General features: G+C 41.0%; 1 protein-coding gene across 2 annotated transcripts in view; it reads right to left on the bottom strand.

The window, feature by feature from the left end:
- Nucleotides 1-25,425, bottom strand: part of SLC12A8 (solute carrier family 12 member 8) — a 135,011-nt gene that overhangs the window by 11,513 nt on the left and 98,073 nt on the right. Inside the window, exons 8-10 of one of the 2 annotated variants that reach the window (XM_080825078.1) lie at nt 19,505-19,651; nt 12,450-13,095; nt 512-600 (exon numbers count right to left, since the gene is read on the bottom strand). In XM_080825078.1, the coding sequence (XP_080681204.1) occupies nt 512-600; nt 12,450-13,095; nt 19,505-19,651 (882 nt within the window). The remainder of the gene's footprint in view (nt 1-511; nt 601-12,449; nt 13,096-19,504; nt 19,652-25,425) is intronic. The other variant, XM_080825079.1, reaches the window with a different exon arrangement.

Here is a 25,425-nt window from a genome sequence, read left to right as displayed (position 1 = left end):
AAGCAAGCCACAAGGCCAGGGCCATAAGAAACAATAGTCCCTCTCATCAACCTTTGATCACTATAAACTCTGAATAGTTGAAGTTCACATATAATTCATAATTCATAACCTCACTTAAACAAATATTTGGGAAGACACCCACCTGAAAGTACCCTGTAATCAAATCTATCAATAAATAGATATTCTATCCTAGCTCCTTGTCCTACTCCTGCCTAGAAGAAACAAATTAGAGTGAAATTATGCTAATTTGGTACACCTAAAAATTTAGAGACCCAGAGGTTATCGTAGATGATTAATTATTTTTAAAGTAAACCATTGATTAAAATAAGTAGTTCATTAAATATAATCTTGCCATTTGTAGACTCATCTAAATTCTAATGTAACACACTTAAATCACATTGCTCCTAGTTAAGACTCTCCTTTCTCCTCTCCCCTATGCAGCCCCCTAGATTGACATTTCTATCGGAATTCTTTTCTCAAGGACAATTGAGAGAAAAATGAAGTTACTCACCCCTAACAGGGAGACCCAGGGGTTGCATAAGTGGGTATAGAAAGAAGTTGGTCTCTGGATATCTTGGAGCGGAGACTTCAGGAAGAAATCTAAAAAATAAATGAGCCAAATCTTTGGTTACCAATTTGTTACCAAACCCTTTTTTATTTTTATGAGCAAATACCTATGAATTCCCCTCCTCCAATTTTGTAACTCAACTTAAAAATAATTTCCATTCACCTCAGCCATTAACTCCCTTGACCACACTTAAGGTTTGCTTTACTAGTAACTTCACACTTCTAAATCATGATCTCAATCTGTCTACCTCTGCTTATCACCTCTTTTTTTTTCCCCCTTATTTCTCTGCTGTCTCTCACACCAACTATTCATAGCCTACAAAGGGATCTTCAGTCAATTTGCCCTACTATGTTTTTGCTTTCTATTACCTACATCCTCTTTTCACTACCCTCTTACCTAGCCAAGATTCTATGGTCCAAGACTAACAGCATTCCCTTGCTTACCTCACCTGCTTCCACACTTCAGCATTCCTCAGCAGTCTTATAACTAACCAACACATTCTCCTACTCTCTGATGTAATAAATTTACAGCTTCTCCTCTCAAACGGAGAGGTTTTATATTTTATATTCTCTCATCACCAAATCTATCAATCTACTTGCATCTGTACCCTCTCTTCTGCCTTTCTGCTTTTCTCAGTGGATGAACAGTCCTTAAGGACTTACCTAAGGCACCCCTTACCTAAGGCACACCCCTCCACTTGTGCCCTGTTCCAGGGTTTTGCCTTTGCATCATCAATTTCTCCATTCTTTACTCAATCATCCCCATCAAAGGCAAATATACTATAATTTCTCCCACCTGAACAAATACTTCCTAATCCACTCCTTAGTTACTGCTCTATTTCTTTATCTTCTTTATAGCAAAACTCCTCACAAGAATTGTCTAGACAGTCTCTACCTCCCATTATTTCCTCAGCTCACTCTTAAGATTGTATATAACATTCCACTAAAACTACTCTTCCTAAGGTTGTCAGTGACTTGAAACTTCTCAAATTCAATGGTCAACTCACATTCCACATTCTATGCGACCTTTCAGACAGCATCTGACATATGTGATCTCTTTCTTCTTATTGAAACACCTTCTTCTTTTGGTTTCTAGGATACCTTACTCCCCTGGTTTTCCTCCTGTCTCACTGGCCACTCCTTCTCAGTCTCCTTTGCTGCCTTACCACCCCCTTCCAACTCCCAAATATTGGAGTATCCCAGCATTTATTTATCCCTGGCACTCTTCTTATTTCCAAATATACTCACTCCTAGGAGATTTCATCTAGTCCCAAATGTCGATGTTCCAAGTTTATAACATCATCGACCTCTCCCTTGAACTGAAGTTTTGGGTACTTAGTTGTCTTCTTAATATCTCCCCTTACCTAACGAGCACCTTAACCTGGCTAAAGCAGAAATCTATTCTCCCCAAGTTTTCTTCATCTGAATAAATGATACCACAATTCACTCAACTATCCAAGATTTATCCTTAACCCTCTTTCCTCACACATATATCTATTCCATCTGTACTTCCTGTTGATTCTACCACCAAACTATATCCAAAATATGACCACTCCTTACCACTCCCATTGCTTCCATCCTAGTCCAAGCCATTTTCATCTTTCATCTGATTTACTGTAGTGTGTTCCTACAGTAGAGACTACAGTCATAGTACATTTCTCAGGATCTCTTGCAGTGAAGTGTGGTCACATGGCTAAGTTCTCACCAGTGGAACACAAACAAAAGTGGTGAGTACCACTTCAGCACCAAGGTCTTTGAGAGAACAGATATACCTCTTCTCTGTGCCTGAAATCTGAACATGGTGACTGAGTCTTGACTTTATATGACAAGGTACTAAGGGATAATAAAGCCAAAAGAATGCAAGGAGCCTGAGTCCCAGAATCAGTGCAGGGAGGAGAGTATTCCTAGACTATTAGCGAAAGTGAGAAATAAATTTCCATTGTGTTTGAGCCACTTTATTTATTATTATTATTATTATAACAGTTTACTCTGCCTTAGTATGTCTCCAACAGGCTTTGGCTCCTTCTCTTACCTCTCTCCATACAATACATTCCTCACAAAGCCAGTGATTTTTTTCTTTCTTTTAAGTGAACTTCCTGAAGCCTGAACCTGATCGTATCACAACCCTGGCCTGCATGGTCCTACAGGGCACTGACCTCCACTTTCCTCACGTACTCACCTCCTACCTCTCTCCCCTGGCCCACTCCTCTCAAGTAACTGCTGGACTTCTGCTGTTCTTGGAACTTGCCAATCCTATGCTCACCTGTACCTTTATACATGTTATTTCTTCTGCCTGGAACTCTTCCCCCACATCTCTACATGGCTAACTACTTTATAATTAGATTCTCCATTAAAACATCCTCTTCTCTGGGGTGCCTGTGTGGCTCAGTGGGTTAGGTCTCTGCCTTTGGCTCGGGTCGTGATCTCAGGATCCTGGGATCGAGTCCCACATTGGGCTCTCTGCTCGCTGGGGAGCCTGCTTCCTCCTCCTCTCTCTCTGCCTGCCTCTCTGCCTACTTGTGATCTCTGTCTGTCAAATACATAAATAAAATCTTAAAAAAAAAATCCTCTTCTCAGAGATATCTTTTCCGACAAACCTGTCTGAAACAGTACCCTTTCTCCCCACCATCATCTCTCTCTATTCTGTTACCCTGCTTTATCTTTCATCATAGTAGTTATCACTTACTGACATTATGGTATATATTTATTTGTTTGTTTAATATGTGTCTTCCCCTACTAGAATGCAAGCTCAAGGACAGCTGACACCTTCTATGTCTATTCAGAATGTTCCCTCACACCTGCAACAGTGTTTGAAATGTAGTAAATGTTCTACATATGTGGCCAAATGAATAAAGAACCCACCCTAGCCCCCAAAGTAGTCTCTATCCTTTCAACATCCATCTGCCTTCATCACATGCTTCCAACTATTATATTTATCTTTTGTACTTCCATATCTTGAAGGCAATGACTGTCTTTTACATCTTAAATGTACATATTAAATGCCAAGATTTGGCATTTAGAAGTTTGTGTATAGGAAATAATGAGGAAGTATATCCTCAATTGTGTATTAATATAAACTGCCAAAGTTTATGATTGATTTGAATTAATGGCTTTATTACTTTTTTAAAAAGTAGGAATACTGTTCATTGCCATTCATTAAATTGTACAATTTTAACATGCCCAAAGCATGATTCATTTTTTTCAGTCATAGGGTTAGTGAAATACAGTTGCCCCCTTGGTTTTTAAGAAGGAACAGCATTGGTTAAGAACTTAGATTTTTGCCTCTCTGAGATTTGTGAAATGTTAACCTCACCTTTTCACAGTTAACCTCACACAACCTCAACTACCCTGTGCCTAAGGAAACTCTGTGGGTGTGTATGTTTTCTGAGGAACCTAGGGGGGAAACAGAAGGAAGGGGTGTGCCCTCCAGGCAAGCACAATGCAGTTTTATACATCAGCAATGTGAGAGAGAACTCATGCAAGGATGCTCAACTACTATGAATAGGCACAACGAAGCAGGCAGACAGTTATTCAGAATTCTGAACAACTATGGTTTCAAAACCCTTCGATAGTGACTAAGAGAATTTTTTTCTCTTGTCAAGGATTTTGCTGAAAGAAGTAAGTCTTACAGACTAGTGTGGGAGGAGACAGTTTCTCATGTTATAAATTCTAGAATAATAACCAAGAAAGCAACTTTACTTTATCATGCCTTACTTGCAAAACAAACAGGTAAACAAAACCACACATCAGGCATGTTAAAAATATCAAATATAATAAATGTAATTATGTCAATTTTTAAAATAACAAATTAAGTAATTTTATAGAAGTGACTTAAAATAAATAGTAAACATCTCTGAAAATGTACTCCATATCTTTATCAGAATAAATAAACACATACTTCAGGTTAACAGATATAAACTAAGAATGTGCATTTCTATAGTCCACAAAGGATCATGTTTCAAGTTCATGTGGTATTTTTTTAGTTGTGGTATTAATCGATAATACAATTATTCTAACCACTTTCCAAATGTTGCACATTTATTTCTAATTTTTTATTAACACAAACAATGTAGCTATGACAATCTGGAACACATCTGATGGTTTGTTGTTTGGTTTTGAGTTGTTTCTTTGATATACAATTCCCCCAAATAGATTTACAGAGTCAGGGCAGTTAAATAGTTTTAGATTTCTTGTTACATCATAAAAGATCATTCTCCAGAGAGAATGAACCAGAGATGTTATGTCAATTAAAAAGCAATAATAAAAATCAAAAATTAAAAATTAAAAGAGAAGAAGAAAGGGGGGGAGAAGGAGGAACCAGAGGGACTGTCAGCTATGGTAATGTGAAGAGGTCAGTGAATCCTCTTCACAAGAAGTAAGTATACAACCGGACAAAATAACAAAAACCAATCACTCAGGGCTCTACAATTTACCAAATGGAGACAAATAATTAAGAAATATTTCTTTTTCAAAAACTGCTGGGACTGAAGGTGAGAACAGTGAGAGCCTATGGCTCGGCCTTCCATCCCCATCCCAGTTCTTACCAGTGTGGAACTAGTCAGAAACCAGCAGTTTTGCTTCCAGAGGGAGCAAACCTGAGTTGTGCCTTTATAAGCTAAATGTGGTGAGTACAGTAGAAAATTAAGAGGGGAAAGTCCTCAGCTTTGCTAGCCTGAGGTTGTGGACCCACCTAGGGCAAGCAGTGGGCCAACCAGAAATTTGATGGAAAGATCTAGAAATGAGAGAGCCACAGAAAGACTATATCTCCTGTATTTCCCTGGCTGACTAGAAAACTATGCTCCTGCCTGAGGAGACCAGAGAGACTGGCAAAAAGTAAAAGTCAGGGGAGACTGGAGAACTAGCTGCAACTTTGACTGCTTCCCAACCTACACAGATCCACTGGCAGAGGGTGGAGCCTTGTGGGCCATGTAGACTCAAGGACAACCCCCAGGAAGCCAGGCTAAAAATTAAAAACGAGAATTAAAAAACCGAGTAAGAACATCAGAATCCACACACCACAGAAGAGAGAGATTCCATAGTTCAAATCCAGGAAATTTACTAAAACAAACAAAAACTTGGACATATATATCAGAATCAGGAGTTGACTCACTGTATTACCTAAATTGTCTGTTATTCAACCAAAAATTACAAGACATGCAAGAAATAGAAAATTGACCCTGCTCTGGAGAAAAAGCAATCAAAAGAATCTGACTGAGTGGGCCTGCATGTTGGGTTTAGCAGACAATGACTCCAAAGCAGCTAGTATCATAAATATGTTCAAAGAATTAAATAAAAATACAATGTCAGGGGCTCCTGGGTGGCTTAGTTGGTTAAGTGTCTGACTTCAGCTCAGGTCAATCTTAGGGTCCTAGGATCAAGTGCCATGTTGGGCTCCCCATTCACTGGGGAGTCTGCCTGTCCCTCTGCCCCTCCCCCAACTCATGCACGCTCTCTCTCTCTCTCTCTCTCTGTGTCTCTCATTCTTTCTCTTTCTTTCTCTCAAATAAAATTTTAAGGAAAAAAATGATGGCAATGACTTCCAAAATAGGGGATACCAACAAAGACATACAAACATTAAAAAAAAAATAAAATGACAGGCACCTGAGTGGCTCAGTCAGCTGAGCGTTGGACTCCTAATTTTGGCTAAGGTCATGATCTCAGGGTCATGAGATCCAGCTCTGAGTCAGGCTCCATGCTCAGCGTGGAGTCTGCTTGTCCCTCTTCCTCCCTTTCTGCCCCTCCCTCACTCTCATGCACACACTCATTCTTTCTCTCTCTCATAAATAAATAAATCTAAAAAAAAAAAAAAGCAAATGAAAATTCTAGAGTTAGAACATCCAACAACAGAAACAAAACTTTACCATATGGGCTCAATGGCAGATTTGAGATGGCAGGAGAAAATATCGGTGATCTTGAAGATAGATCAGTAGAAATTATCCAGGCTGAAGAACAGAGAGGAAAAGGTGGAAGAAAAAGGAACAGAGCTTCAGAGATCTGGGGGACAATGTAAAGTATATCAATTAATGTTCAATTGGAGTCCACAGAGATGGGAGAGAAAGAGAAGAGCAGAAAAAATATTTGCAGAAATAAGGGTCCCTGAATTTGATGAAAAACTTTAATCAACAGATCCAGAAGGGATGAATCCACTGGACATGCTTCCAGCAATGTGTACATATACCTGATTACCACAGATCTACTGTTTTTTATTTACATTTTTGATAGCTTAAGAGATGTGCAATGATTTCTTTTAATTAATATGATTTTTAGTTTATAGCAGATACTATCAGCAAGCAGCATACACTTTGTATAGTGGTAAGAGCACAGAATCTAAAATGAATTTAACCTGGTTTTAAATTCTGGTGTCTCATATCCTGAGCAAATGTTTAACTTCTCTAAACCTCTGTTAAAAGATAGTAACAATGACTAAACTCTGAGTTTAGATGAGATAATCTGTTAAGTGCTTATCTCAGTGCCAAGAACATGGAACATGCTCGAAAAATACTGGCTATTTTTAACTACCAACAATATTTGACACTTAACAATAAAAGTTTGTTGAATGAAGAATGAATGAGTCTGGGCATTGATTTTTCAAGTGTAAACTGCATATTCATCTGCACACTTCTCTTTAGTAGAATCTGGATCTTGACCTTCCTATTTTTAAAAATAATATGCATTGGAAGGTATGCTTTTATCAGCTGTGCTTGTCAGAATAATTGTTTCCTTCTGTGACACTGTGTTGTACAAATGTTTTTTATTTCTATTTAATCAGATCCTCTTTGTCTTTGATGATGCCTTCAATAGTCAGAAATATCTCTCTTGCACAGCTGTTATAAATAAGGAATTCATGGCTATAAGGTATAAAATATAGCCCTAGTTAATCTTTTTTGATCCATTTGACTTCAACAATGTCTACTCAATAGTGATTTGATTCTTATTATTGTGTGACATCTGGTTTGCTACAGATTAGGTTCTTATAATAAATAGTGTAACTCTTTCTATTCTACTTTATTGATCCATGTTTCACATTTTTAAGCTAATATTTTCTCAACTACGCATCAATTTAGCCTTTTCTGAGTATTTGTTGCATGCTGTGTACTGTGTAGGAATACTGTGATGAATAAAAGGTGGAAAGGCATGGCTTATGACTAAAGAAAGGCCACAGTCTAGGGGTAAAGGAATGAAACTAGTATTTCTTTTCCTTAAGACAGACAGCAGTGTAGGCCTGACAACGAATGTGTAAACAAATTTGACCTAAATGTATAAAACAATGTGTTAATTATTTATACTATTAGCATGGATCAAATGTTATGCTTGCACAGGAGAGGAAATCAGGAAAGCCTTGTCAAGGGGTATAAATGGGTATAAAAAGTCAAATGGATTTTCAACTATAAGTGGGAGTTTTCCAGATGTAGAAGCAGGAGGTGAGGCAACTGTGAAGACAGAACAGCATATGCAAAGGCAGGAAGGAATAAAGAACAAGATGTGTTTAGGGCACTAATCTAAGTGTAACTGGAAATACAGAGAATGGGCTGTCGTGAGAAAAATGGCCAAAAAGGTAATATAGGGCAGGATTGTAAAGAACCTTGCAAATCACACCACAGATCTTGGACTTTAGATGGAAGAGATTAGATTTTCCTGAAGGTTTTTAAGTAAGAGAGACATGATGAGGGTTTTATTTTAGAAAGACCATTGAGTGGACAGTGAGAAAGAGAAACAGGATGTGGGAGAATCGGGAAGCAAGAGTCTGGTTTGCAGATTTAATGAGTCTAGGTCATGGATGGGAAGGGTCTGCACCAAGGTACAGACAGTGAGGATAAAAGAGAGGGAGTGGTCAACAGCTATGACATTTCTACAGTTGGGCAACTGGGCAGCGAGCACTTCATTGACTGAACATTGCAAACTGACCACATGTCTCTCCTGAAAACCCACTAAGAAGACAGAAAAGGAATTAAACAGGCACAAACCCACAAACATGAGGAGAATAAGAAAACATAAAAACAAGACTTAGAAAATGGAAAGGTGACAGAGGTATGGTAACAGAGTGAGCAGAGTAGAAGAGAATGAACTCTAGGAACTACAGAGAGGATACTGGCAAGGAGCAGCCCAAGGCACCCTGGTAGACCCCTGCAAAGTTCAAGACCAGGCAGTGCCGTGTCCCTGGGAAGTGGTAAGGTACAGAGGTTTGGCTGTGAGCCCATATCTGAAATAGCTGGACACCAAGAGCTTTTCTTTTGCCCACACAGCTAGGTAACAACTCCTTCTTTGCCTGACCCTTTCCTCTGAAGAAATCAAACCAGTGAGTGCCAGGACTTGGACACCAGGCAAGGCAAAGAGTGGGCAAATGGAGCTAGAAACTAGGGAATTAAAAGAAAGTCTGTATCCTACACAGTAAGGTACCCCTAAGTAAGGTACCCCTAAGTCCCCTACCTCCCCCTTCTCCCTGAGTGCAAGCAGCCATCTGGGTGAGGCAAGAGATTAAAGGACCCTCCTCTGGAGGAACTAGAGTCCAGAGGAAAAACTCTAGAGAGCCACCTTTGGGGGTCCTCCTATGAAAAAGCCAGCTTAGTCCCTAATCACTCTACAGTGAGGTGCCCCAATCAGCAAGCCCTGCCCAGTATGTGGGTCTTCTAAACAGCTTTTTAGTACTTAACTTCTAAGTAGGAAAAGAAATTGAAAGATCAACAGATATTTTAGTAAAGCCTCCAACTTGAGAGAGAAAGACCAAGCCAAAGAATAAAGGATCTAGACAACAAAGGTCAGTAAAAAGAGCAGGAAAAGACTAGAGAGAGAAGAAGGACTATTACCAGAGAGATAATACAAGCCATTGTACTCATAAAATAAGAATGAGATGATGTTCAAATTTTTAAAAAGGTGGTGGGTGGGGCGCCTGGTGACTCAGTCAGTTAAGCTTCTGGCTCTTCATTTCAGCTCAGGTCATGATCTCAGGGTCTTGGGACCCAACCCCACATTGGGCTCCACATTCAGTGGGGAGTCTGCTGGAGGTTCTCTCTCATGACCCCTTCCCCCGCTCATGCTCTCTCTCTCTCAAATAAATAAATAAATCTAAAAAACAAAAAAAAAGCATAAGGACAAATCAGGTTAAACCAAAAGCTCTTAGAAATTAAAACCATGGTAATTGTGGTATAGACTGTTGCTACCCAATCTCCCCTTCTTCCTTAGGGAAAAAAACCCCACACAATTGCATATGAAGGAGCAAAATGAGCAGGTAAAAACATATTTCCTAGCTTTCCCTCTGAGAATAGCTGGAAAGCTAGCAAAGTAATTTCAAGGCTATACAGCCAGAACAACACTCAAAATTATAGTCAGAGCAGTCGGGGGGCACTACTGTGGCAGGCACCAAGGTCTAGACCCTGAAGTCTGCTGATTCTGAACCTGATTCTGATTCTGAAAGCCCTGGACCCTGGAGCCAGGAATGCAGCCATCCTGCAGCTACCATCAGGCTTTTAGAGAGTTCCTCGAAGTCCCCATTTACTCAGATTTTCAGTTCCAATTCCAGGTATAAGGGGCTTGTTTGATTAGCAGAGCTTTGGCCTCATGCTGAACTCTGATCTATCGGAGAGTCTGGAAAATTGAGCATCTGACATCTTCAGTTTTGAGTGTGGGAGCCTTGTTTTGCCTCTCCTCAAGATTTACAACACTGGAAATTCTTCAAACATAGGGAGGTCATTCAATGCTGAGTTGGAAAAAAAAAAAAAAAAGCAAAAATCTAGTATAATATTATATCCAAAAAAATCTCTTATTCCCTGGATCTGATATAGAAGTGTGATAAAGAGAGAAATTCCAAGATAATAGTTTTGTAGCAGGCTTAGAGAACTCATAGTCTAGACTGGAACAGGATGAGTGCCATCGGACAAAGGGAAAAGAAGAAATGAGTATGTTAAATTTCTGAAGAATCTGAGCACTTGGAAAATAATACTAAGAGGCATTTGATATATATGCCCAAGCATTTAGAGAAAAATGATTTTACAGAAAACTAAGCAAATAAAGAACAAGGTAATTATTAACTTCAGGAAATAGAAAAAGTTGAACAAAAAAGGATGTAATATGGTATAATATATGGTTCAGAGATAAGCAATACTTAATCATGATAATATGAATACTAGCTATGAACTTAATAAAAAAAAAACCTGTGATATAAATACACTCGGACACTGAATGAGAAGTCAGAGTAGCATAAATAAGTTAAAACTTCATCTATTGTAATAGGAAGTCAAAAGATGACAATGCAAATATATTATTTAGTAGCATGAAGGTTAAAAGAAGATGCAACTTTTCAGTTAAAAGGGGGATTGGGCATCTGGGTGACTCAGTTGGTTAAGCATCTGCCTTTGGCTTATGTCATGATCCCAGGGTCCCGGGATCAAGTCCCTCATTGGGCTCCCTGCTCAGAAGGGAGCCTGCTTCTCGCTCTCTCTGCTCCTCCCCCTGCTTGTTCTCTCTCACTCTCTCTAACAAATAAGTGAATAAAATCTTTAAAAAAGGAGGGGTGGATTTTCTGGGAGTGGGACCAGGGAGCAGAGAAGGGCACAAGGAATGATATAGAAAAGTGAGGACTATTATTTCTGATTATGTTACTTTTAAGACTTTTATTTTATTTTAATTTTTTAATAGACTATTTTAGAGAGAGAGTATATGTGTGTTTGTGTGTGTGTGCGCACGCACAGGCACAAGAGCTGGGAGAGGGTCAGAGGGAGAGAGAATCTCAAGAAGACTCCATGCAAGCACAAAACCCAAAGTGGGGCTTGATCCCAAGACCCTGAGATCATGAGCTGAGCCAAAATCAAGAGTTGGATGCTCAACCGACTGAGCTACCCACCTACCCCAATTAGGTTACTTTTAATTCCACTTGGCTTATTAAACTTTGATAAAAGTTTATTTTTTATCAAAGTTTATTACTTTGATAAAAATAAAATTAAAAATTTTAAATAATGCACCTATCATTAAAAACCTCCCACGAATTTGGAGGCAAAGAAGGAAAAGCAAGTGTACAAGAGAATATAAAGCATTTGTTTTTAGACATGTCTTTCTATGTCCCTCTGTATCCCCCTCTCTGCTCACACTTGTGAATATAGATCTCACGGGGCAGGGTAACAGAGAGAGAAGTAATGAGCTTCAAATTCAGACGGACCTGGGTATGATATCCGGCTGTGCGAAGTCAGAGCTTGGAAACTTCTCTGTGACCTCACTGGGCCTCAGCGTCTTCATTTGTAGAATGGAAAAATGTCATATATATCACAGTACATGAAATAAAATAGGTAAAGCACCTAGAATGTGGAAGACTCAAAATTATGAATTCTTTCTCTCAGAATTTCTCATGCCCTGTAAGCCCCTCTTTCAGAGTCTCTCTGTATGCCTCCATGTTTGTAGATCTGAGAAAGCAAAGCAAAGCTGTGTTCTTTAGCCATCTTTTCTCCATCCCCTCTTGCCTGGTTTGGGAGATTCATCTTCCACAGACAAAAACCCACTAAGGCAGACAGGTTGTTACATTTCCCCTTCTCTTGAAGGGAAACACTGGTCTCACTTGTGTTGATACTGTGTCGCAGATGATTTTTGATTAAAATGATATAAATTTCCATTATCAGCCATAGCTCCCAGCTCTACCATGTAACAGTAGACAGAAATGTCTGTTTAAAATCAACTGTAACGGAGTAGAATTACAAATTCAGCTGCTGTTTTAATATAACTTTAAAAAAGAAATATCTTTAAACTTTATTTAAAAAATAAATATCACACAAAATTAACAAGGATTTTACACTCAGCTATCGAGTGAATTGTCTAAGGGCATGGAAAGGGGTTGTGATGACCACGCAGGTGAGGTCACCCCGAAAGAGGAGACCCTGATGGGATTTCAAGGCACTCACCTTCTCCAGCTGAGATAGGCTGGTCGCTTGGCTCAGGGACAAGTTGTTCAGCACGTGCTCCTCTAGGCAGAACCCCTTCACTCCTGGCATTCTGCTTGTTCCAGGAGGCCTCCTGGCCCTCCCAGGAGGCAGCAGGCAATCTATCCGAGCCCTCAGCAGGGAAGGAAGCTGGGGACTCGAGGTCCAAAAGGAAACTATCTTGCAGGGTTTGCTTGGTGGCCTTCCTGCGTTTCCCCTTCTTCTTTTGTAGGATCCTGTCACGGTCTCCTTGGCTCGGCCGGCTATTCTCAAGCTTCCTGGTTAGCTGGAGAAGCTGATCCATGTCTTTGGTGAACTCTAGCAGAGTGCCCTCAGGGAGGCTTCGTGCTGTGTCCTCAGAGCCATAGCTGGGAGCCTTCTCCAAGAGCAGGTGCTCGGAGCAGGGGAGAGCTCCTGTGCCCTCCCTGGGCACTGACTCAGGCACCGGGGGCAGGCTGCCGACAGCCATGGACAGGGAGAAGTAGGAATAGTCCACTGCAATATACGTCAGCATGAAATTGATGGTGACGATGGGGGCTAGTACATTCACCTGGCCCACAAGGACAAAGGCCATGGTCACTAAGCTGGTCAAGAAGATGGCAGCTACAGGGGTTTTATTTGGCCCTTTCTGCAGAAACAAAAATAAATGCAGGACCATGAAATTTCAGAAGAAAATCACATTACCTGATAGAAATACAACTCATGATGGCTCAACCACTTCTACTAGGATTCTACCAATCAGTTAATAACTGATTGCCTACAAACTTGGGATAATAATATTCAACTCATGGGGTTATTGTGAGATCAGAGCTAATGAACATTAAATGCTTGACACAGCACTGACACACAGTTGGCCCCAACACACCATGGATATTGGCCGTATTCATAACTATTAATATGGGGCACTAACATATAGAACTCAGACTTCCCAAATAGTTCTCCTTTTGTCTTACACTGGGTTTTAGCACCAGTCTTGGAAGTCAAAGTGGCGCAAAGTTCCCAGGTGATAATGGAGAAAAGGACCTGAAGGGGAATGGCAGAGCCTGGAAGATGGGACAGAAGCTCTGGCAGCTGTGGTGGGGAAATTGTGAAACTAAACACACACATGCTCCCCCACACACTTACACACATCTGTTATTAATGGAGGTGGGTATGGGGGCCTGCAGGAGAACAGGAGTGGAAAACATGTGGTAACTCCACAGACTGTCGCTCCACAGAAACTATTGATCACAGTCCCTCATGTGGTTCTTGGGCTCAAAACAATGATCACTTCTGGGTCCTCATCTTCCTTGACCTAAGAACCACATTTACCCCAGCTGATTGCCCGTTGGTCTTTGAAAGGACTTTCTTTGCCTTTCTCCGCCTGATTTGCCTCCCTCCTCATTATCCACTCTTTCTTAGTTTCCAGGCCTGTCTTCCCCACAGCTCTGAAATCTACACTGAAAGTAGCCCAGGGCAGGACAGAGGAGAGATGGGGGTCACAGAGCTATGGGTATTAAGGGGAGCACGTGACGTAATGAGCATGGGGTGTTATATACAAATGAATCACTGAACTCTATCTCTACACTATACATTAATGGATTGAATTTTAAAATAAATAATTAGATAAAGTAGCCCAGGGCAGGGAACCTGGATGGCTCAGTTCATGAAGCAGCCGACTCCTCAGGTCATGATCTCGCGGGCTCAGCTCATGGAGCCTGGTTAGGATTCTCTCTCTCCCTCTGTCCCTCCCAGCCCCACTACTCCCACTCCTACTCGTGCTCTCTCTCCCAGAAAAAAGAAAAAAGTAGTCCCAGTCTCCATCCTCAGGCCCTCTCTATGCTCTCTCTATATTCCCTTCCTAGGTGATCTCAACGAGGCTCCTGACTTTAAATACCAGCTTTATGCTCTTAACTCCCACACTGGAATCTCCAGCCTGAAATGTTCTCCTGAAATCTAGACTTACATATTCAACTGTCTGCTTAACATTTCCAGTTGATGTCTAACAGGATCTCAAATGTTCCAAACCAAACTGCTCCCCCCTCCCCACCAATCTCCCACCCATCAAATCTACTTCTATAATCTCTGTGTCAGAAAACGGCAATTCCATCCTTCCGGCTGCTCAGGCAAGCAAAATTCTTGATGTCTTTCGTCATTATCTCAATCTCCATCAGCAAATACTGTCAGCTTTACCCTCAGATATACACTGAATCTAACCACTGCCCCCACCTCCTTCACAGTCAACAGTCTGCAAGGGGAGGAGGGGCGGACCTGTAAACCTCTTCCAGATCCGACCTGTAAACCCCCCGCATGTGTTCCTCCAGGTACATTCTCCCTTCCTGACCATCAGAATAAAGAGCAGCCTTCAAAGTCACAGGATGAAGATGGCAGAGTCACCTGCTTGAGTCTTCAAGGGTCAGAGCACCTGCTGACCTGAAACTCCTGCCCAAGAGTTTCAGAGTAAAATTCTGGGAGGAAAAAATAAGAAGTAAAAATACACTTTGACTGATTTTGAGGATTACATTTTTGGGTGATTTGCTACAGCTGTTTAACACACTCTAACAATAAAACTACTAAGAATAAAGTAAATCCTTAGAAACTGCAGAGAATTTAAAAGGAGGGTGTTAGGTAAGCTGAAGGAAATGCTAATGATCCACGCCAAGACGTTGACAAGGGCAGGTTGTGAAGTGTTAATAATGGTCAGTCCTGAACTTCTGCGACCCAAAGACATCATGAAGAATGTAAGAATAAGTCACAGAAGGGGAAAAGATACTTGCAACACATATAACTGACAAAGAGTAACCCAGAATATCGAAGAATCTTTGCAAAATAATTAGAAGAAGAGAGAGAACCCACTAAAAAAAGCGAGCAGAAGAATGTCTATGAAACATATGAAAGGTACCCAAGCTCCTTAAGTAATCAAGGAAATGCAAATTAAAACCACAGGAAGATTCCATTAAACACCCACCAGATCAGCAAGAATTAAAAAGTATGATAATATCAAGCGCTGGCACAAACACAGAGGGCTAGGAATGCTTATCCACTGCTGATAGTGGTGTGAATTAGTACAAGTACTTTGGAAAAAGAGTTTGGTATTATCTAGTAAGTGGAAATGTACGTACCTTATGGCTTAGCAATTCCAGTAATGGGTATATGGTCTGGAAGACTGCTACCTGCGAACCTGTCCACTAGTACAAAAATGTTCGCTGTACTTTCTTGTCTGTAGCAGCCCCAAATTGGAATGTCCAACAAGAGCAGAAGGGATAAATAAATTCTAGCAAATGAGGAAAAGCTATATAGGGATGATAATAGACAAGCTGCTGCTACAAGCGAAAATGTGGATGGATCTCATAACGTTGAGTGAAAGAGGCGTGCTGCATTTATATAAAGTTTAAAAACAGGCAAAATTAAACAATTCTGTTTCATGATGCATATGGAGGAGGCCAACCAGGGGTCAGCAAACTATGGCTCTGGGGCCATCTGGCCACCATCTGTTTACCCATGCCCACGGGCTAGGAATGGCTTTACATTTTCAAACAGTTGGGGGGAAAAATCAAAAGAAGAGGAATATTTTAAGACACATGCAAATTACATAAAATTCAAATTTCGGTATCCACAGAAAAGTTCGACTGGAACACAGCTACACCTACCCCAACAGGTGTGTCTGTGTCTGTGGCGACTTCTGAGATACAGCTGCAGAGCTGAAGGGTTGTGACAGAGACCACAGGGCCTGGAAAGTCTAAAATACTTACTGTTTGGCCCTTTCCAGAAAAATTTTGCCCACTCCTGAGGAAAGCCATAAAGAAAGCAAGGCAGTTATGATCACAGAAGTCACGTCAGTGGCAACAGCTACCACAGGGGGAGGAACAAGGCTCAGACCAGAGAGGGCATGTGGAAGTGGCATCCAGGGGCTGGGAGTTTCACCTCAGTTATTCCTTGAAGTGTTCACATTGCCTCTATGCTCTTTTCTGTATGCTGAATACCCCACAAAAAATGGGGGGCTATGGGAGACACCTGGGTGGCTCACTTGGTTAAGCGTCTGCCTCCAGCTCAGGTCATGATCTCAGGGTCCTGGGATCGAGTCCTCATAGGGCTCCCTGCTTAGCTTGCTTCTCCCTCTGTCTTGCCCCTGCTCCTGTTCTCTCTCACTCACTCTCTCTCTCTCACTCCCAAATAAATAAATAAAATCTTGTAGTTTCCATGCCCACTGTGGAGCCTGAATTGGGGTTTGAACTCAGGATCCTGAGCTCAAAGCCTAAGCTGAGATCAAGAGTCAAATGCTGGGGCATCTGGGTGGCTCAGTCATTAAGTGTCTGCCCTCGGCTCAGGTCATGATCCCAGGGTCCTGGGATTGAGCCCCACATCGGGCTCCCTGCTCAGCGGGGAGCCTGCTTCTCCCTCTCCCACTGCCCCTGCCTGTGTTCCCTCTCTCACTGTGTCTATCACTGTCAAATAAATAATACATTTAAAAAATCTTTAAAGAAAAAAAAGACTCAAACGTTTTACCTGACCGAGCCACACAAGTGCTCAAAAATTTTTTTAAAGTTTATTGTCTCTCCCATTAAAAAAGAAAATGTGCTAATAAAATCTAATCATGTGTAAAGGAGCTTTGCAGAGAAAAAAATTTCAAAGTTAAAAGGCAAGTGACAAACTAGAGAAAACATTTGTAATACATATCACAAAAGTTGCCCTCCCTAACAAAAGAAGAGCTTCTAGCATTTGAGAAGAAAAAGACCAACGATCACAGAAAAAAAATTTTTTTTTAAGATTTTTTATTTATTTGACAGAGAGATCACAAGTAGGCAGAGAGGCAGGCAGAGAAAGAGAGGAGGAAGTAGGCTCCCTGCCGAGCAGAGAGCTCGATGTGGGACTTGATCCCAGGACCCTGAGATCATGACCTGAGCTGAAGGCAGAGGCTTAACCCACTGAGCCATCCAGGTGCCCCAGAAAAAAAAAATTTAATTAAAAACTTAAAAAATATACAAATATAAATGACTCTAAGAAAAAACAATGTCCAAACTTGTTCCTATAAGAGTAATGTAAACCACAAGGATCCTGAGATGCCATCTCCCACTACACAACTGGCAAAAATTCACATCTGACAATGAACCCTGATTGCTAGTAATGTGGGACCCAGGGCAAATGGTGGTCTACACACCCTATGTCTAAATATTCACAATTACAAACCAAGCTAACAGACTGTTAAAGCAAAGGTGTTCTATCCTCCTTCCTTAGCAAACACAGCTTCAGGACAACAGGGAAGGCCAGGTCCAAGGTTAGAATCCTCACGTTCCTCAGAATTCCTCAATGGAAGAGGGCCACTCATAGCCCTCCTCCCACCCTTCTCAGACCATACCATGGGGGCCTCACACCCCCATGGGGACTGTGGCTTATTCCCCGGTCCTAGAAAGGACAGGCACAGGGAAGAGGCCCTTGCAGGCCCTGGACGTGGGTTGTGGAACATCTGGGCAGAGAATTCCGGGCAAAAGTGCAAATGATCCAGGTCAGCACACCTAGACCATCCAGAAGTGGGGCATGGGATCCAGGTGGACCTGTCCCCTTGTTCTCATGAACTTCTTATCCCAAGGACGAGAACAGAGTCCTAGAAAGCAGTGTTTTGGCCTGTGTCTAAGAGTGATGCTGGCTGTCAGGACATATGAACTGTTATACATTGCTGGTAGAAGCACAAAATGACACAAATCTTATGAGAGGTGTTTTGGCAATATCTATTAAAATTAAAAATGCGTTTATCCTTTGCCACAGCAAATCCACTTATGAACCTTTATCCTGCAGATTTATCTGCACATTAAATCATTACACATACAAAATTATTCCTTGCAATACTGTTTAGTGGAAGCCACACAAGGGTCGATCTATAGGAACAGGTTAAATAAACTACAGTAAATCACACATAATGAAAAAAGAATGAAAAAGTTCTCTCAACGTTCATATGGAAAGATATTTCCAAGCTCTATTAAATGAAGAAAAGCAAGGTATAGAACAATGTGTTAGAATACTATCTTTGTGTAAAAAATAGAAGTATTCATAAAAAAAAACTAATAAAAACAGCTACTGATAGTGTATGGATACAGGTGAAGAGAGAGATAATAAAAGACTTATGAGAGGAGCAAAAATTCTCAACGTATACCTTTTATATCATTCTCAGTTTATACTATATAATATATACACATTCTCAGCCCTGTGTATATACTACCTAATAAAAATACATGAAATTTAAGGAAAGGCATATACACAGAAGGTACAGACATGACAGTCAGAGCTCCAACCCAGCCCAGGCTGACTGACAAGTAAGGGGAGGGTGGTAAGGGAGGACTGGTGGCCCTAACAGAGAGGGATCTGGGGTAGAAAGAGGGTGGGGAGGTCCTCTGTGGTGCTCCAACAAGATAGAGATGAACTATATCTCATAAATCACATTATTGGGAAGTGGGGTTCTCTCTCTATTTCTCTTTTTTCATGTTAGGTTTTAGGAATGTCTCATTCAATCACCCCATGACTCAATCAAGCTACACTTGGGAGTTCAGGTCATGAGGACCGATGGGGGCCCAGAGGCCCAAAGTGTGGGACATCATCATATAGCAACCCCAAAGGGAAGGTGAATCTCAAGGGCAGAGTTAGAGCTGCAAGGTCCAACTCCCCTCCTCACCAAGAGATTTTTTTCTCCTATTCTGAACTTAAAGGATCCTGAATTTGTTTTTATTAAAGGATGTGACACTCCCTTTCCCTGCTGCTCAGGGTCCCAGATATCAGGATGACAGCCAACCCAGGGCTAAGGGGTCCCTGTGGCTGTGACATTGACATGCTTTGTCCACCTGGCCCCAGCCTCAGGCGGCCAGAGGACAGGGGTGAGAGAATGACCTTTGCATTCTCATTTTTCCCACTCTGGAGAACTTGACCACTGGCTCTAATTGGAGAGACTGAAGCAATGTGTTGGCCGATAATCAGGTATCATATATGGCAAATGTAGTATCATGTACAGCAAATGACAATCAAAAGTACAAATGTACATTTGTACATTTCTTGAAAAAAGGGTCACTCACCCCTTGCCCCAGACAGGCTAGCGCAGGAATCACTTTCTCCTGGGCAATGCACTGCAGGATCCGAGGAGCTCCGTAGAGGCCTCCCATACAGGAGGCCAGGGATGAGATGTATAAGCCCAAAAGAAACAGGAAGCCCACCAGGGACACCTGTGTGAGGAAGCAGGTTCATTACCCAATGCCAGAATCCTCTGTCCCTTTCTATGCCCACGGCCCCCACCCGTCTGCACCCCATCAATCACTAGTCCTCTAAAGTCAACCTCCCAGGTAGGTTTCCAACAGTCCCAGCCCAATCCACTTCATTCATACCACCGCTGTACCAGTTCAGCCCACTGTCACCTCTTGTTTGGATGACACAGAGGGTCTCAAATTGAGCACACACCAGACTCATCTAGAGGGCTTGTTAAAGTACAGATTTCTGGTCCCCGCCTCAGAGTTTCTGATTAAGCAGGTCTAGGGAAGGGCCCAAGTATTTGGATTTCCAACAAGATCCCAGTTGATGCTGCATGGAGGGTCTGGGGAGCACACTTTGAGGACCACTGGCCAACTGCAATGGGAATTGGCCTCCCGCCTCCAAGCTCTGCCCACTCTGAATTATCCCAAAGCCTTGGCCAGAGTGAGTTCTCCAAACTCAAACCTGATCATCATGCCACTGCCAAAATGAAAGGAGCAAGATGGTAGAGGAGTAGGAGACTGAGATATCATCAGATCCTGGGAGTTGACAGTTATCAAACTATTCTGAACACCTACAAACTCAACAGGAGATAAAAGAGAAGAAGAGCAGTAATTCTAGGAACAGAAAATCCACCACTTTCCAGAAGGTAGGACGTGCAGAGAAGTGAATCTGAAGCCAAAGGAAGATTGACCGCGGTGGGGGAGGGGCCAGCTCCCAGCAAGTGAGAAAGCAATGGAGCACAAAATACAAACTTTTAGAAGTCTGCTCCACTGAGGGACGTCACTCCAGAGGTTAAGCAGGGGGTGGGGGTGGGGGTAAGGGGGGTGGTGCAGCCTCCACAGGGACAGTGTGGTCTCAGGACCTGCAGGGACACAAAAAGACCAAGGGTGTCTAAGTGTGGCAGAACTCCCAGGTATCAGAGCAGGGAATCCAGCTACAGAGACAGAGCCAAGGAGGGGACTCTCAGCTTGGGGTTACCTAAAACCATGATCCGATGCACAGTCGGACCACAGCTCTTCAAGCAGGGACCCCACAAGTGGCAGATCTGGAGAGACCCCCTCATTCCTCCTCCAGGAGGAGTGGCACAGGAATGCATGGCAGGAATCTGCTGGGTTTGGAGACTCCAAACAGGGCCGTGCGTGAAGGACAAAAATTCTCGGTCACAGGCTGGGTGATCTCCAGCCTGATCACATTCTTTCCTCTTTTTTTCCCCCTTTTTCAACCAACTTCCTATCTTATCAATTCCTGTTTTAGAGTCTTTTTAAATTTTCATGTTAACAGTCATATTCCATCCCTTCACCATGTTTACCCTTATTTTTGTATATATATAAGTTTTTCTTTCTTTAACATTTTGGGAGGCAGTTTCTTCTAACAGACCAAAATATACCCAAAATCAAGTGTGTGCCTCTATTCTATTCACCAGTCTAATATATATATATATATATTTTTTTTTTTTCTTTTTCCTCCCCTTCTTCTCCCCCCAGTTTTGGGTCTCTTCTGATTTGGTTAGTGTATATTTTTCTGCAGTCTTTTCTACCCTTTTAGTATTTTGTTCTCTCATTCATCTATTCTTATCTGGATAAAATGACAAGGTGGAAAAACTCACCACAAAAAAAAAAAAAAAGGAAAGAAAGAAAAGAAAAAAGGCAGTACCGATGGCTAGGGGCTGAATCAATACAGACATAAGTAATATGTCAGAACTAGAGTTCAGAATGTTGATTATCAAGGTGCTAGCTGGACTCGAAAAAAGCATAGAAGATATTAGAGAATCCCTTTCTGGAGAAATGAAAGAACTAAAATCTAACCAAGTTGAAATTTAAAAAAGCTATTAATGAGGTGCAATAAAAAGTGGAGGCTCTTACTGCTAGGCTAAATGATGCAGAAGAGAGAATTAGTGATATAGAAGACCAATGATAGAGAATAAAGAAGCTGAGCAAAAGAGAGATAAACAACTACTGGACCATGAGGGGAGAATTCGAGAGATAAGTGATACCATAAGACAAAACAATATTAGAATAATTGTGATCCCAGAAGAAGAAAGAGAGACAGGGGTAGAAGGTATATTGGAGCAAAGTATAGCAGAGAATTTCCCTAATTTGACAGAAGGAACAAGCATCAAAAACCAGGAGGCACAGAGAACCCCCCCTCAAAATCAATAAAAATAGGTCCACACCCCATCATCTAATAGTAAAACTTACAAGTCTCAGTGACAAAGAGAAAATCCTGAAAGCAGCTTGGGACAAGAGGTCTATAACATACAATGGTAGAAAATATTAGATCGGCAGCAGAACTATCCACAGAGACCTGGCAGGCCAGAAAGGACTGGTATGATATATTCAGAGCACTAAACAAGAAAAGTATGCAGCCAAGAGTAATATATCCAGCTAGGCTGTCACTGAAAATAGAAGGAGAAATAAAAAACTTCCAGGACAAACAAAAATTTTAAAAAATTGTAAACACCAAACCAGCCCTTCAGGAAATATTGAAAGGGGTCCTCTAAGCAAAGAGAGAGCCTAAAAGTAACTGACCAAAAAGGAACAGAGACAATATACAGTAGCCATCACCTTACAGGCAATACAGTGGCACTAAATTCATATCTTTCAATAGTTACTGTGAATGTAAATGGGCTAAATGCCCCAATCAAAAGACACAGGGTATCAGAATGGATAAAAAAACAAGACCCATTGATATGCTGTCTACAAGAAACTCATTAGACCCAAAGAGACCTCTAGATTTAAAGTGAGGGGGTGAAAAACAATTTACATGCTAATGGACATCAAAAGAAAGCTGGGGTGGCAATCCTTATAACAGATAAATTAGATTTTAAACCAAAGACTATAATAAGAGATAAGGAAGGACATCTCTGTCTGTCCAACAAATATCTCTGCCCCTAACATGGGAGCAGTCAATTATATAAGCCAATTAATAACAAAATCAAAGAAATGCATTGACAATAATACAATAACAGTGGGGGACTTTAACACCCCCCCTCACTGAAATGGACAGATCACTAAGCAAAAGATCAACAAGGAAATAAAGGCTTTAAATGACACACTGGACCAGATGGACATCACAGATATATTTAGAATATTCCATTCCAAACAACAGAATACATATTCTTCTCTAGTGCACATGGAACATTCTCCAGAATAGATCACATCTTGGGTCACAAATCAGATCTCAACCAGCACCAAAAGATTGGGATCATTCCGGGCATATTTTCAGACCACAATGCTTTGAAACTAGAACTCAATTACAAGAGGAAAGTTGGAAAGAACTCAAATACATAGAGGTTAAAGAACATCCTACTAAAGAATGAATGGGTCAACCAGGAAATTAAAGAAGAATTTTTTTTCAAAGATTTTATTTATTTATTTTACAGACAGAGATCCGAAGTAGGCAGAAAGGCAGGCAGAGAGAGAGGAAGAAGCAGGCTCCCCACCAAGCAGAGAGCCCAATGCGGGGCTCGATCCCAGGACCCTGAGACCATGACCTGAGCCGAAGGCAGAGGCTTTAAGCCACTGAGCCACCCAGGCGCCCCTAAAGAAGAATTTTAAAAATTCATGGAAACAAATGAAAATGAAAACACAACTGTTCAAAATCTTTGGGACGCAGCAAAGGCAGTCCTGAGAGGAAAGTATATAGCAATACAAGCCTTTCTCAAGAAACAAGAAAGGTCTCAAGTACACAACCTAACCCTATACCTGAAGGAGCTGGAGAAAGAACAGCAAAGAAAGCCAAACCCAGCAGGAGAAGAGAAATAATAAAGAGCAGAAATCAATGAAATAGAAACCAAAAGAACAGTAGAACAAATGAATGAATCTAGGAGCTGATTCTTTGAAAGAATTAATAAGATTGATAAACCCCTGGCTAGACTTATCAAAAAGAAAAGAGAAAGGACCCAAATAAATAAAATCATGAATGAAAGAGGAGAGATCACAACCAACACCAAAGAAACACAAACAATTATAAGAACATATTATGAGCAACTATATACCAGCAAATTTGACAATCTGGAAGAAATGGATGCATTCCTGGAGACAAATAAACTACCAACACTGAACCAGGAAGAAATAGAAAACCTGAACAGACCCATAACCAGTAAGGAGAATGAAGGAGTCATCAAAAATCTCCCAACAAACAAGAGCCCAGGGCCAGACGGCTTCCCAGGGGAATTCTACCAAACATTTAAAGAAGAATTAATTCCTATTCTCCTGAAACTGTTTCAAAAAAATAGAAATGGAAGGAAAACTTCCAAACTCATTTTATGAGGCCAGCATTACCTTGATCCCAAAACCAAAGACCCCACCAAAAGGGAGAATTACAAACCAATACCCTTGATGAACACAGATACACAAATTCTCACCAAAATACTAGCCAATACGATCCAACAGTACATTAAAAGGATTATTCATCACAAGTGGGATTTATTCCTGGGCTGCAAGGGTGGTTCAACAGCTGCAAATCAATCAATGTGATACAATACATTAATAAAAAAAAGAATAAGAACCATATGATGCTCTCAATAGATACTGAAAAAGCATTTGACAAAGTACAGCATACTTTCTTGATCAAAACTCTTCACAGCATAGGGATAGAGGATACATACCTCAATATCATCAAAACCATCCATGAAAAACCCACGGTGAATATCATTCTTAATGGGGAAGAACAGAGCTTTTCCCCTAAGGTCAGGAACACAGCAGGGATGTCCACTATCACCACTGCTATTCAACATAGTAGTAGAAGTCCTAGCTTCAGCAATCAGACAACAAAAAGAAACAAAAGGCATCCAAATCAGCAAAGAAGAAGTAAACTATTACTCTTCGCAGATGATATGATACTTTATGTGGAAAACCCAAAAGACTCCACTCCCAAACTGCTAAAACTCATACAGAAATTCAGTAAAGTGTCAGGATATACAATCAGTGCACAGAACTCAGTTGCATTTCTATACACCAACAGCAAGACAGAAGAAAAAGAAATTAAGGAATTGATACCATTTACAATTGCACCCAAAACCATAAGATAGCTAAGAATAAACCTAATCAAAGAGGGAAAGAATCTGTACTCAGAAAACTATAAAGTACTCATGAAAGAAATTGAGGAACACACAAAGAAATGGAAAAATGTTCCATGTTCATGGATTGGAAGAATAAATATTGTGAAAATGTCTATGCTACCCAAAGCAATCTACACATTTAATGTAATCCCTATTAAAATACCATCAAATGGAACAAATAATCTTAAAATTTATGTAGAACCAGAAAAGACCCCAAATAGCCAGAGGAATGTTGAAAAAGAAAACCAAAGTTGGTAGCATCGCAATTCTGGACTTCAAGCTCTATTACAAAGCTGTAATAATCAAGACAGTATGGTACTGGCACAGAAACAGACACAGATCAATGGAACAGAATAGAGAGCCCAGAAATGGACCCTCAACTCTATGGTCAACTAATCTTTAACAAAGCAGAAAAGAATGTCCAATGGAAAAAAGACAGTCTCTTCAACAAATGGTGTTGGGAAAATTGGACAGCCACATGCAGAAGAATGAAACTGAACCATTTCCTTACACCACACACACACAAAAACAGACTGAAAATGCATGAAAGACCTCAATATGAGACAGAAATCCATCAAAATCCTTGAGGAGAACACAGGCAGTAACCTCTTCGACCTCAGCCACAGCAACTTCTTCCTAGAAACATCGCCAAAGGCAAGGGAAGCAAGGGCAAAAATGAACTCTTGG

Source organism: Martes martes (genome assembly GCF_963455335.1).
Source record: "Martes martes genome assembly, chromosome: 1".
NCBI classification, from domain to species: Eukaryota; Metazoa; Chordata; class Mammalia; order Carnivora; family Mustelidae; genus Martes; species Martes martes.
This window is presented reverse-complemented; position numbering and strand designations above follow the sequence as displayed.